The following is a 15589-nucleotide window of genomic DNA, read 5'->3' on the forward strand; positions in this document are numbered from 1 at the left end:
TAGTTAGTTGATTCACCAAATTGACATTGAGAAGGAAGTAATACAGTAATGATTCACGCTTCGATGAGATCATTGCTAGAACCTAGTGTATTTACAGAATGTACTTCTGCCAGAACATGATGCTGCACAGCTTTCAGTATCACACACCTCTGTCCATTTCCTCATTTGGGTTTCTCATTTACATATAACAATGTACTGTGTCATAGCTGAGTACTGCAAATGGCAGTGTATGAACTTAATCGGTAATTATTTTATTAATTTGAGCAGGACAAAGCAGTAAAATTTTGCCTTCATGAGTTTTTTGTTTAATAAGATTGACTTCCATTATTAAGTCTGTTTGTCTTTCTGCTCCTCATACCTTTTTCCTGTAATGAGGCTATCCAGACTGCTGAAATGTTATTCAGAGCACTAGTTTGAGAAATTTTGAACTTGATTTATCATTGAGTAATATAATTCATGAGTCTTTTCATTTGTGAATGCATCAATATTTAATTACAAGACTCAAATTGTACTTCATTTCTAAATGGCGAACATCAATATCACATAAGAAATGTTTCCCCAAATTATGTGAATATATTTCTGTTGGACCTCCCTTCCGCCACACACCATGATCATCTCACCAGGACAGGGCTGATGGTGTCTGGGACATCGTCTGGCAGGTATAATTCTGAGAGTTTCATTCTACTGGACTATTACTTGACGAGCCTGTGGGATAGCTCTCCCAGTTTTGCATCAAGCCCTCTGATATTGTTAAGGGTGACTTTGCAGAGTCAATAGGGCTGTGATGTTCTTTCTGGAATCCAGGTAAATTGCTGGATTGCTAAAGTCACAGTATAAATTTCAGTTGTTGCTGGCTGCTTTTGTGCAAACTTAATTTTTGATCACTCCAACAAAAGAATTTTGAGAAAATTGGTATATAGAAGTGAATCAAAAGTGTTGACAATGTGTGTGTCGTGTTGCTTTCCTTATTTTCAAGCTACCATCCTGAAGGTACATCCCAAAAAGGCCTGAAAGTTCTGAATAATTGGCTTAATTAATATTGAGCATCCTCTCTTGATATAATCTTAAACTAATTTTATGAAGGAAAGCTACAGAATGTTCATCCTGCACCACATTCTGCTCAATCATAATGATTTAGATTGCTAAACTTTTCTAGTGCAAGTCAAGAAAAATCAGCCTGGGTTCCAACTGCTGAACAAAGTCCTATTGATAAAAATATTCATTTGAGTTAGCTGCTATCTAGTGTCCTTTTCAACTATCCACCCATGCATTTGGCATAAACCAATATTTGAATAGCATGTCGAGGCACACATACATAGGTTGAACTACAACCATTAAAGACCATTGGTACAACTGCAATGTGGGTGATATTTCTTCACAGGCACCTCTTGATCTTATTGGGTATGTTGGATGCAACAGTCCCATGTTAAGCTATATAATTTCAGTAACCCTTAGGGGTACCTGTTTCGCACATTGTGGATCAATGTCTTCACCCAAATCTGTCACCTGTCCAATTGTTTTCATGGGCATATGCATAAACCCCTGCAGTGAACTTAACATTTAGAATGCTTTATGTCATCCTCCTGTTTGAAAATTACTGTAGACTTTGGCTGTTGGAAATATTAAAATTCATTTGATTATTACATGTGATTTAATGCTTATACACATGTGTTTGCTGTCTGTAGATAAATTGTTGGACACTGTTTAATCTCTGATCAGTCTTCTGCATGAAATAGATTGTTTCATTCCATAAAAAGGCCACATCAATTCACAGTTGAGCTGAAATCTTTTTTGGCCTTGATATAATTAGTCACAACTGAGTACATTTATGCAGAGAGTTTCGGGTAATAAAGGCATTCTGATTTTTGAGGACTCCTTTTGGTACATATGTCACATGATTCATTTCCGTTCCGATAGCAAATTTGGCTTTGGGCATTTTCTTCAGGATGGATTCTTCATTCTAATCTGCATCACATTTTCACAAACATGGAATTTTCTTTGCTACAGAACTGTTACTTGCTGAGTTAGTAAATGTTAAGAGCTTTTAACATGGAAGCAGCTTTATTTCATTCAAAAAAACTGAAAGGATTGCAGATGCTGGAAATATAACAAAAGAACAAATTATTGGGGAAAATTCAGGTCTGGCAGCATCTGTAGAGCAAAAACAGTGAATCTTTTGGGTCCAGTAACCTGTTCTGAAGAAGGGTTATCGGACCCAAAAAGTTAACTCTTTTGTTTTCTCTTCATAGATGCTGCCAGACCTGCTGAGTTTGTTTTTGTTGTTAATTCATTTTGATAAATGAATCGGTTCCATTCATCACTTGCTTTGTCATGGTCTGCTGTCTGTGGGTGTGTCTTAAACACATTTTTGCAACAAGGCTCCTAGCACCTGTTTGATCCCATACATTGATTTAGTGTGCAAGTCAAGTGCTGAAGAAATAGGATTATCTTGTATGGAAAGTTAACTTGTGTGCTGCAATCTAGTTTTTCAGCTGCCCAGTTTAGGACCATGAGCAGTTTGGTCTTTTGTTATCATACATGTGAGAGTATCTGGTTTAAAACAAAGTTTGTTTGTGCCAATGTGGGTGCAAACTGGGCTGATTCACGTAGGCACAAGTCTATTTCATGTAGTTTTATAATCAAACTAAGCCTGTTCAGCAGCCATGGATAGCAAGCAGTGCTGATATAATAGCTGGTGTCTTTAAACAATCAGCTTGGCTTCCTTTGCTGTGTGGCAAATCACATGACCGTCGTTGTTTATTAGCAACCCAAGCCATCTGTTGACTCGTCATTATCAGTCATCAGGCAGGAATCCAACTCCTAGGCAGGCAGCCCCTGATGCTAACCCTTCAGACAAGAAATGGTGTGGCCTTGGTATATGTAGATTAGCCATGTGCTATTCAATGGAAAATGCGAGAGAGAGAGAGAGAGAGAGAGAGAGAAAGGGATTTTTCCTTTGCATTAATGAGAGGCAGGCAGCAGAGCAGTATGAGTGAACTAGAGACTCCACTTGGAACAAGTGTGCAATGTGCTTCCCCACCCCCTCCTTGACGTCACATCATCACAAACCCTCCTGTCTTTTACTGAGTGTCATTCATTCATTGCCAAGACTGATGAAAAATTTACTTGGCAACAATTCAAACAGTGCACAGCTGTGAGGTTTTAGATTTTAGGCAGAGTGCCCTCAATTTAAAATGATTTATAAATAGTGTGTTAGAGCCTTCCTTCCCACAGTTGGACCTGGCTTGCCATAAGGTACAGCAAATGGAATGTTTCTGCCGAGCTATTCTTCATGTTATAGTGAGGTTTTTGACTAAGTTCCTAATAATCTGTTTGATTTTATAAGTGGAAATGAAGTTTCAATGCACATTGTATCTGATGTAATGGTGTCTATATAATCCTCTCAGGAGAAAAGGCAATGTCTTAATCCAATGAAGGGCAAAGGTGACTCCTTGTTGATGTAAGAAGGCTGATTTAAAACTCCAAAGAATTGAATTTCCTGTAGATTTGCTGATACTTTAGTTGCAGTGTATCAAAGTTACTGGTATCTTTAGGAGTTAACAGTCCACAGAAAGGGAGTGTTAATTTACAGACTAGATTAAAGACCTGTGAAAGTCTTTTATCCTGTATACAATGAGTTGAGGCCGACACAGGACATGAATGTACGTAGTATTGTTAGACTTTCAGTAAAGTATGATGGGTGTTTGAATTTTAGTATTGTTGGCTTGGAACAGCGAAAACACCTGCAATACAGGTGCAGAATTATGGCTCCAAACTGAGTTGTCTGGAGGCAGCATATTGAATAAGTGTGGTGAAATCCTGGTGGTTTCACATTTGTACCAATGCAGTGCACCTCATCCCATTGAAAGACAATTATCATGCGTGAGGGCTGTTGTTAGCTTTGATTTGTTAGCTGAGAGCTGGATAATGTATTTGGAAAATTGATCTCTTCACTGGTAGAGAAATCTTGGGATTTCATTATTTTGCAATTGTCAAGTTTTCAATCTTTGCAGTTGTGAGCATTCAGGAAAGTGAACATTGCAAAGCACCAGGGTTTTGTAAAATATAGCAGCTGATTGTGTTCAGAATATTGAGAATAAACAAGTTTTAGTAAAAGAAAAATGGGTCCATGTAGTCTATTTTTGGTTATTTCCCTAGCGCTTGAAAGCTGAACCTTCAGCTTTCTAGCCACACTTCCTGAAACACACTTCCTAAAAACCCTTCATCGTCCAACCTCGTTCAACCCATTTATTGCAGCCTTTAAAATCTATCTAGCTAATCTCTTAGTCTAACTTTCTTGTAAACCACCCCCTTTGTCTGCAAGTTGTCATTTTAATTTGAACCTCTATAAAGTGTCTTAGGGCAACTTCTTATATTAAAGATGTTATGTTAATGCAATTTATTTTGATGGAATCACAGGAGAGTAATACTTGTATGTTTTCCTGGTTTGTATTATCATTATCACTGAATATGGGGTCAGTTTTTTAAATAAATGGTAAAGAAGCCATAGTCTAATAAAGCTCAGGTAATGTTGTTTGAAAAAACTTCTTTTATGAACTCTACAGTTTTATTTACTATCTGCTGCATCTCTCACTGAAGAGCTTTGGAATGGAGGTCAGTTAATTTTCTTATGAAAGGGAAGATGAATCCAGAGAATTACAGATCAGCTTATAATATCAGTTCTGGAATAGATCGTGAAATTCTTAGCATAGTAGAAAAACATCTAGAAACCAATAGTAGTTTAATGTATAGTCAACATGACGTGACCACATTTTGCTGAACTTGAAGTAGTAGATTAATGTATTAAATGCAATGCATTTGGACTTTCCTAAGTCCTTTGAGGAAATGTAAAATCCAAACGCCTAGATTCAGGACACAGAATGGCGAGCAAGTCAGCTACAAAACAGGAGATCCAGATTAATGATTATGCCTAGTCTCTCTGCCTGTCAAAAGGTAGTTGTGCACAGGGGATTGGTACTGGCATTATTTTCAATATACATTAACATGTACAGTACTTGATGGGGTATAAATTTTCAATTTGTAGGCGAAGTTGGGAGTGGGTTGCGAGTTAGTGTTTGTAGTGAACAAAGAGACTACAGCAAAATATAGAATGGTATAAATTTGCAGACTGGATATGTAATTAATAAACAAAGTCCAAGATTGATAAGTATGTGATGACAATTTTGTAGCAACAATGAGAATGTCCCAAGTTACCTTAATCTAAAATCTTGTTGGAACAGAGGGATTTGGAGTTACGTAGACATGAATTAAAATCAGTCATGCACATTACATCTCTATGACTCTCTTACTCTATTAATGTTAAACTTGTCAAATCTTAGTGACACCATAATTGAAATACTATGTACAGTTCAATCTAGATCAATATTATGGACCAATGATAGGCCTTTGAGAAGGTACAAAGATGATGTAAGAATAATACTTGGAACCTAGTTAAAAATATTTCCAAACTTTAACTGACATGGGCTGATGCATAATCTGATGGCTTAAAATAAAATATTTTCATTTTTAGAAGGATTTAGTGTTCACAAATATAATATTGTCGTTACTAAATTCAATAAGAAATTCAGAAGAAATTTCTTTAGTTAGGGAGTAATTAGAATGTGGAATGCACTACTACAAGGAGTAGTCAAGGGAATAATGTGATTGCATTTAAGGATACTCTAGAGTGATACTTGAAAAAGGAAAGGACAGAAGCATATGTTAATAGGGTTATCTGAAGTTGGATGGAAGAGATCTGTGTGGACCACAAGCACCAGTTGGAGAGTTGGGTCAGATGGCCCCTTTCTGTGCCATAGACTAACATGGTTTTAGTTTATACTTTAACCCTGGCATTGTCATGTTAATGCCTAGAGTTTCACTGACTCTTTAAGATAGTGATACTAACTCTTAAGTAGTTTGGCACTTTTTAGTAACAATGGAATACATTTTTTCCTATGTTTATCCTGGCAATATTTAACATTACCAAATCTTGATCAGCTTCAGTTACTTTCCTGGCAAAGTACTGAACCCTTCTGAAAATTAATATTCTATTCTATTGTCTGAAAATAGTTAAATTTTAACTTTTTTTTTCCTGTTTAAATGTTTGTCATCTAGATGCTTGCTTTCATTTTGATGGATTTGGTGTTAAAATACTTTCCTCCAACTCAGGCAAACCATTTGATGTTGTACCTGTGAATTTCAACAATGTGAAAAATCAATGTAATAAATGTATAAGAATTTCTAAAATGTTGTTTTACAGTTTACATTGAAATGTTGTAAATTAATAAACCATTTGTAAAGTCTCTGCACTAATAAAAATGACTGAGCTAATTCTATGCACGCTATTTAATGGCAGGTGGGGTCAGTAAATGGGTTCACACAATTTGATATATATCTCTGCGCAGCAGCTCCTGCTAAACTATTTCTTAATTTGCACAGTTAATAACCGTGCATTTTATAGACTTCTCATTTACTAGGTGTTAAGCACATGAACAAGTAAATGACCTATGACTACAGATTAATGTTCAGATTGAGATTAACCAGGTTTAGTGATTCCTTGTATTAACTGTACTTGGGCGATTTATGGATTAGAAAGACCTTTTGAATGTAATTCTTAAATGCTCCCTTTACTAAATTATAGGTCAATTTAAGTATTTTTATGCCACAGCAATTAGTTGGCACAGATACGACAGGTTGAATGGCTTCTTTCTGTATTTTGAAACCTCCATAGATTTATTACCATGCGTTCATTCCAATCTGCAAACCTAGCGGCTGAGGTTTAACTGGTAATCCAGTGTGAAATCTTTCTTAATGGAAACCTGCTTGTGTTGGAACAAGTAGTCCCTCAATATGACTGCAACCTGGAGGGCATCCATTGTCTTTGGAGATGACAGTCTGCCCAGGGTGTGTGTCACTTTTGGGTTGAACATCATCTGTTGTTGCTATAGAGCCTGTTTCATGAGTAGCAATCCCTTCCACAGCTGACTGAGATGAATAATGTTGGCTGGAGGTCAACTGATTTTTTCCCTCTTCTGGTGACCTCTTTTTCTGCCATCTGGACACCTCAAAGTTTTGAGGTTGTGTGTGGAACAACAGCAAACTAGTCGAAAGTACAAAGCTCTAGGAGTACCAGATTTGCATTCTCAGCACCTGCTTCACAGCTACAAAACATGGATATTGCTGTCTACCTTCGAATGTTAAAAATCTCAACACCAGGTTTAACTTTGTACACCTCAGTCCAACACCGGTACCTCCAAATCATACCCTAGAGTGAATTATGATTATTCCTAGTCGAGGCATTCCTGCTGCTCCCATCCCCTCTGGTGTGAATTGTGTGAGGGAATCAAGTGCCACATTCTATTCCTAAAATGGCAAATGCTTTTGATTATGTGTATGTATGATGAAGTCAGATTTGATACAGAAAACATTTTGACAATCGTCCTTTGCTTGCTGACAGCTTGGAAATGGAAGTTGCCTGCTGTAAGGAGGTACAAAGACAAAGGTTTGTTAAATTGGAGTGGAGATTTTGGGGTGATTTGAAAGATACCTGAAATTTTGAGCAGATGGAACATAATAAATGGACATATCCAGTAATTGAAGATCTAGAACAAGGGGACATTGAGTAAAATAAACACAGAGGACTTTGGGCAGAATGCAGATAATGTTTTGCATATATTGAAGTGACACTGTAGAACTCTTTGAAGTTTATAGCGGAGACTCCATCTATGTTTAAGATTAGTTAGATGTTTGAAATAGACAGTATTTGGGAATGTTGAATTGGGAGTTTACTTCTATAGAGGATAAACACTAAAGGTTGATTGGCCTCGTGCCCTGTTGATTATTGTACTTTATGTAAATTGAGTAGCTCCATCTCTGATTCGTTAACATACTATGTTAACTATCCTCAGCAACAGTGCAGTTGCTATAATTAGGTTCAAGATGACAAATTTATTGTAGAATGTTAGTCGAGTTTCATTTGACATTTTGTACATTTCTGAAAATGTTCTGATCAATCACACTGTAAATGTTCTATTCACTCGGCTAAGGATTTATATTTTATATTTTATATTTTAATTTCTCTCCTGTCATTCCAGGCTTTGATGCTGGTTGGGCTGAACATGGAGCTTTGGAAATTTACTTTCTACAAATACCACAAACTAAGTTCCTAACCATCAGCTCAGTTCTTCTCCAATTGCTGTTTTCACGAATATTTATTCCTGAACTAAGCTGTTGCCCTGTACTCGTTATCAAGAATACCTAATTCCATCTTCATAACATCACTCACCCCTCTCACCTGCCTCTCAAATGCTGCCAAAACTGTCATCTATATCTTTTTCACCTTGGACTTAACAATCCTGATCAGTTTCCCACCTTTTTGTCTTTCATTACGAGCTCATCCATGACAAACATACACAAAAATGTATGGATTAGAAGATAGCGATGAGCATTTGACCCTTCGAACCTGCTCTGCCAGGAACACTCCTGTCTGACTAACTTGCACAAAGTCCTGTTCAACCCTTGCCACCACACTCACTGACCATTAATGGCTTCCAACATGCTTATGACACATGGCATTGTTCCCTTTGTCTATGCAATCAACTCTGCCACTGGAACTTTTGGAAATCTTTGCATACTGCAGTTCTGGCTCTTGTGCATCCCTAATGTCAATGACTGTGACACTGCAAGCTATGCTTTCTGCTGCCTAGGTCCCAGATTCTGAAGTTGCCTGCTTAAAACATCTAATTTCCATCCCCCTCCAGCCCATTTCCTCCTTAAAACCTACCTCTTTCACAAAGATTTCAGCCTTTAGTTGAAGTACCTCCTTTGTCAGTTGGTGTTAGATTGTTTGATAATATTGTGAAGTACTGTCCATGTTTTATTGAGTAAAAAGGGATTATGTAGATACTAGTTATTGCTGGTGTTTTGTTTGCATGATTGAATAGGAGGAACAAATAACTGGACGCGATAACAGCAATCTGTCTAAAGTGCACATGTGTAGTTACTGAACATGAGTATAAGAACTACATGCAAGAATAGTCCAACAGATACTTGTCCAGTATTAGTATGAATAAATGGTAATTGGATTGAGGTACTGGATGGCAGTTGAGAGGCAAGCGTATTCACCAATTTGTTAGCTAACGGTTGCCTGTAGAGTGGTGGTCACTACTTGTGGGGGGAGAAAGAGGGTGAGGTCTGCAGCATGGGAACCTACTATTTCCCTTTTTCTGCCTGTGGTTCCGTTCTGCTCCTAAATCAGCATATGTAACCCTTAAGAAATTTGAAACATCTAGGTGGAAATATTCTGGATGTTGAGGTTGAGGAAGTATTAAATGATTCTTTGAATAATATTCCATGGTGTGATAAGTGGTCCCTGTTCTCCCATGTGCTTTCTGATTTTACTTTCTGGTTTACTGAATGGTATCTGGTTAATTTTAATTTGGATGATCAGTGCTGGACAGCTGGCAGCTTCACTTCTGTTTTTAAACTGCTTTGTGCTTTATAATATCCTCTCTGAAAAGGCCTACTTAGAGTTTTGTACTGCTTTTTTTACATGTCCCCCTGAACCTTTTCTTATTCTCTTGCCCTCCTTTAGGCCTTGACTTTTGGGGTTGCTGGAATTTCTCTCAGATCTTAACTAAGTGGTTAAACAGTGAGTGTACACGGTGGGTAGGTAGTCATTGCAACCAAGTGTGATGGGTGACCTCTGCACTTTTTCAGTGGGGTATCACTGATTAGTTGGGATTAAGTCCTGGTAAGTTTGACCTTGTTCTTGGTTTTGTATAACAAACCTGATTGATTGATTGAATCTCTTGAAGAAGTGTGTATATGTGTGCACATACGCATATATATTTTTAAAAAGTACTAGTGTAATCTGCAGTTGAGGAAGTCCTATAATATGTTATATCCAATGCTTTGTCATAGGCTACAAAAATATTTTAAATCTAATAGTTTTCAAACTGCATTGGAGGGGTTTTAACTTTTTTTTATTCTCTGAATTATTGGTCTGGATTTCTGGCTGCCATGTTGCAATCCCAAATTTTTATTTAGTTCTTCATAACTATTTCACTACTGTGCTATTTAATTTTAATTTATTGAACTTTGAAAGTAATGTTTATTTCTGACAAATGTCAAAACCATGGTAGGGTGAAAGGTGAGCTCAAATTCTGCAGGGGGAATAATAAATGGTAGAATTGCATCATTGTTGTTGGCCACATGTCGGATTCAAGCAGTTAATGTAAATGACTACACCTCCAGGGAACAGTCATGTCAAAGGCCAATGTTTTCATGGGTCTTTTAAATTGCTGTCGTTTCTTGAAGCTAAAAGCATAAGTGAAAATTGAAGGTCTTGAAGTAGTGCCAGGTGGGAAGGTAAAAGAGGGTGGGGGATCTTTGGACACTTCATGCAATATGAGAGATAAAAGACTTTACCTGCAACAGGTTTAGCTATTTAATGTTAAGCATTGTGACTTATTAGATGAAACTGCATTCTTTTTATTTCTAATTAGAGATGCAGAGAAGTTCTTAAATAGGTGTTTAGAGTTACTGCATGGTTAGTGAAGGACTGAGACCAGAGCCCTTTTAAGTTGAACAATACCATTTAGAAAACCACAGGCCCATTTTAAAAGCAGCAGTTGGATCAAGAAAAGCTAACTTGTGCTTTGGTAGAACTCAAGAATCTGATCACTTATGCGGACGATACTCTCTCAAAAAAACAATGCATAAGTGAGGAAAAGGTGGTGGACACCAAGGAAAGTTGCCATGGGATATTCAAAGGAGTATGAACAGAACTCATTGTTGAAAATGCAATGGCCTCAATTAGATATCCAGTCTTAGCCAAATGTCTCTACATCACTAAGGTGAATAATGCAGGAATGGTTAAAAGCAGCGTAATGTGATTAGCACCATCAAAGTTTGCAAATAAATTCTGAATTACTGCCCCTGAGGCATAAGGTATCACTTGTGACATTAATTAGGAACCATTTCAATCCTGCAATCGGGCACATAGGTAACGTGAGAGATTTTAACATAAAGTGGAAGAACTGTGGCCATGGATTTGGACGATGGCAATATATTCAAGATGTTGGAAATTGCATGATGGTTGCCTGTTATGGATAGGGGGTTGGTGGGTAAATGGCTATGTGCAAGTACTTAAAAACTTTGGTTACATGAGAAGCAAATTGGAATTGAGTAATCAGTTCAAAGAAAATTGGATTGAAGCACCTTTAAGTGGGACTTGTACAGGATAGTTTTGGAGAGGGTCTGAATGGGTGCAATGGTGTTGTAGTGATGTCAGTGGATGAGTCATCTAGAGGTCCAAGCTGTGGATTTAAATCCCACCATGGCAGCCAGTGAAATTTGAATCATAAAACTAGTTCCAGTAATGGTGACTGTGAAACTATCACTCTCTGCAAAAACCCACTTGTTTCACTCAAGAAAGGAAATCTGCCAGCCATACTTGATCTTGTCTACATGTGATTCTGTATCTACAACAATGTAATTGGGTGTATTTGTTTACAAAATTTGATTTGTTAGTTCCCGAAACTTCAGTTCAAGAGTGGAAGGGATCAGTAAGCTCTTGTTCCCAGTTATGTGGCCCCTGGCTTTTGCATTGTCCAGTAAGCTTAATGACTGCTTGTTTGTATGATTTAGTAGCATCATGGGATTTCTTTTAATGTAAAGATGACCATATAATTATTGTTTCAGTTCAGAAACTGGAATTCCGTCTGAATAGCTGCAGTTATGGTAAGTGTGCAGTGCCTGCATTAATGCACTCCACAAAATGTCCACAGTAGTTCACAAAATGGCAGCCAGCAATGTAATATTGCCACGCTGTAGAAAGCTGCTATTCTCCCCTTCTTGCATTAACAGACTAAGTTTAAGGCTTAAAATCACAGCATTGTATATGTAAATGTCATTCATGTGCATAGATTAGTTTCTGATAAATAATAAAATATTTGGGAGAAGGTAAAATTCTACACTAATGTTTTCAGTGACAGTTCTCTCAAAGGATTTTGTTTCTTAATTAGACTAAAAGCTTCTGTTTCCTAATTAATGGGAAAATGGCATAGAGGTCAGTGACAGAAGAATTATGTTCATGTGTTACTTTTTTAAAACCAGTAAACCAATAGATGGTCTGTGTAACTAGGACCTAGCAGAAGCAATGCTGCCCTCTTTGGTGAGTTGACTTAAAGGTCTTTTTGAAAGAGAATGTAACTAGGGGTTGCCAGAAACTGTAATATCTGACTTGGAGATTACATAGCATTGCTGTCTGTCATCTAGTCCTTGATCTTGAATAGTATGTTGGCTTCTAATCATCTGGGCAATAATATGTGAAATAAAATGTTAAGTATATGGATGCATATCTTTCCCCTGCCCAGGATGAATATTGCTTACCACTTGGTTTGTGGGTCAATCTTAAAAACACATTGCAATATAAAACAATAACTTTTAAGAAATTCATCCTGTACATATGTGCACATCAGGAATGCAGTGTTACATGGACAAGGAATGCAGCAAAGACCTCCAGAAGTCTGCATCAAAGGTGGTGGTGGTTTTTGCAAGCTATGTACATTTGGAATTTGTTTAATCAAAATTGACTTTCGTAGAATAATCTCTTGATTGACTTCCTGATTGAGAATCTTTGGATTAAGTGCTAAATATTGCTGTACAGCGTAGTATCTTTGGTTCTGCTGTAACCATTTTTATGACCGTTCTGACATCTTATGTTTTGAATTGGCTTCCGTCTGAAGTCCTTTCATCAATGAGTACTTGTGGTGATCATGTTTTGTCACTGAAGCATGGTATGTGCCCTCTTCAGCTGAGGGTGTCAGTCTAGCGCTTCATCCTGTAATCCATGTGTGTATTTGAGAGGGATATGTTCACAATGCAACAATTCAAGCTTTTCTTGCATTTTCTTTATGCAATCCTCCTCTTATTCTTACCATATGCACTCCTCACTCATAATGATGGGCTGGCTTGTCATGCAGTAGTCACTGAACAAAATTTGATCAGGTGGGCTTAATGCCAGTGGTGTATATCAAATGTTTTAGGAAGTTTTGAGTATGTGCATACCTTAAGCACCATTTTGATTAACTGACTTGTCTTGTAATTTTAATATGTATTTCTTGCTGATATGTATCACAAATAAGAGAGAAACATATTTTTTTAAAAGGGGTAGAAAGGCCTGATTTTTTGTTTAGCTGAATTGATTTCCAGGCTTGTAATGTAGCAGCTTATTTTCTCTAACTAATTACAAAACTTTGAAAAACAAGTGGATCCTTTGGAAACAATATCAGCTGTTATGATGGAGTTATACTCTCATCAGTAACTAACCACTGATCAATTTCCTTTATCAGCCAACTAGCCCAATGGACCAGATGGGGATGAAAAGACCTCAGCCATATGGCGGCAGCAATAATCCATATGCACAGCAGGCACCACCGCAACAGAGCGGACCTTACCCAGGACAACCGTATGGACCTCCAGCGCCTCAGCGCTATCCCGTGGGTGTGCAGGGCCGGGCCCAAGGCACCATGGGGGGCGGACTGCAGTACCCACAACAGGTGAGAAATATTTGGAGATCCACTTGAATGTGTACATGTTGGCATCATTTGTGCTGTAATTGTTCAAATTGTATTGCCTACTTGTAATATTTATGAAAGTCTATTTTTTTCTGAGACAAGTTGGATGCCTGTAATTATTTCCAGCAATTGTGTAGATACACGGCGCCTCACATTTTTCGGCTAAGTCCATTTGGTCATTGCTTTTTATTTAGCTATGTCCAAGCACTTGTTCTATGCTCACCTCCATGCTCCACTCTTTTATTTAATTTTTATGCCCTTTAATCTTTATATATAAAACAATTTTAGATGGGGTGCAAATGGAAGTAGAGTCACAGATGCCTGATTCAATTTGCAATGGCCTTATGTACGATTCATAGCTGTTCACATAGCATTGTGCATGAAAATTAAATATCTCTAGCTGCTGTTGAACTTCAGAATTTGTGTCCAAAACACAAGTTACTGTTTTTCCTCACACCTTTGTTAAAAGACATTGTTGCACACGGGAGAATCACTGGAAACAAAACTCCACTGCAGCATGTTATGGAAGAGATTTAACACCGATTTTGATTTAGCTTCTGTCTGTCCTTTTCACTGCTGATTTGGAACTTCTCAGTCTCTGTACTCTGCTCAAGCTTCGATTCGAGGATATGTAGTTTTTTGGTTTGTTTTCAATGATGTTTGTCTGGTCCGGCTGAGATTAGGGATTTGCTCTGTGCAAGTTTCCTGTTTCTCTCTGGATCATTTCCTAGAATATTGATAAAACATTCAGTGTCATATTTATAAGTGAGTAGGCAGAGATGGGAAAAAGTCCAAAATGATGACTGATTCAACCATCCAAATTAAAGATCAATGAGTAACTTATTGTTTCTTTGTTGTGGTGTTTTGCCAGTGGCCTGGAAACCTGTTCCATATAATTACTCGTTGTTGACCACTTTAAATAAAGGTTTTGTTTGTATCATTTTGTCACAAAATCCATGTTCTACTGTTCCAACAAATAGTTGATGCACCAACCTTTCCCTACCTATAATAGACACTGCATAACTAACAAGGATAACATGTAGAAAATATGCTAAGTCATAAGTCCTAGTATTTTAAGCCTTTTAAGACTGTCCGATAATTAATTGGCATCATCCTGACAGTTTTTTGAGAATGATTTGTGCAGGTGGCTATTCTGCATATGAGAATCTAGGCAGGGGAGGGAGACTGCAGGCTCTGCATGCTTATGGTTCTTTGTTCACGCAGAGTTGTGAAAAAGTGGAAGTGGCAAGAGCAACGGTCAAGGACTGTTGTTAGGCAGAATTTCCTCAATTCAGAAGATCCTTGGAGTTCATTATCGTCCACTCCCTTTTCTTTCAAAAGCAGCAGTGCTACACAGCTCAACAATATGCAGCACTTGATTTTCAAGTTGCCAAACTCTCTCAAACCTTCCTCGTTAAAGCATGCAAATTCCATTTCAGTTTATAGTTCCAAAGAAATGAGAAGAAAATGTCTGATGATAGAAACAACCTTTCAGCATAGCAACATATCCAAACTGATATTTTTGCTCTACACAAATGTTTTTCTGCATAATATTCTCTATCCCTTTTGGCCCTCTGAGGCTCAGCTACCCTTTCTTTTAAAAGCTTCAATGATAGTGCTTCAGCTACTCCTTATGATAGAAAATTCCACATTCTAATAGCTCTGTGTAAAATTATTTTGAGTGCTGTATTAGATTTATTATTAATATTATGGTTATGATTCTTCTGTCTGCAACTGCAGGTGAAAACATCTCAAAGTCTGTCAAATAATTGTTTTATCTTCAACGTTTCCGTCAGATCACCTTAACTGTAGCCTTTTCTAGAGCCAAGTGCTTCACCCGTTGGTATTTCAGTCTTTCTTGGTACCTATGTCTTCTCAGTTCGAGTACAAATCAAATACATTTTCTTTGAATTTTCTCCAGTATCTCTATATTCTTTCTGTAATACGAAAACTATAATTGTTCGTTGTGCTCCATATGGTCTAACCAAGGTTCCATATGAATTGAACAT

The 15589-nt window shown here is 37.4% G+C and overlaps 1 protein-coding gene across 4 annotated transcripts in view; it reads left to right on the forward strand.

Moving 5' to 3' along the window:
* Positions 1-15589, forward strand: part of arid1ab (AT rich interactive domain 1Ab (SWI-like)) — a 126532-nt gene that overhangs the window by 23273 nt on the left and 87670 nt on the right. For all 4 annotated transcript variants that reach the window (XM_043717472.1, XM_043717474.1, XM_043717476.1 and 1 more), the window contains exon 2: positions 13356-13562. In XM_043717472.1, the coding sequence (XP_043573407.1) occupies positions 13356-13562 (207 nt within the window). The remainder of the gene's footprint in view (positions 1-13355; positions 13563-15589) is intronic.

Source organism: Chiloscyllium plagiosum, chromosome 27, assembly GCF_004010195.1.
Source record: "Chiloscyllium plagiosum isolate BGI_BamShark_2017 chromosome 27, ASM401019v2, whole genome shotgun sequence".
In the NCBI taxonomy this organism is placed as follows: domain Eukaryota; kingdom Metazoa; phylum Chordata; class Chondrichthyes; order Orectolobiformes; family Hemiscylliidae; genus Chiloscyllium; species Chiloscyllium plagiosum.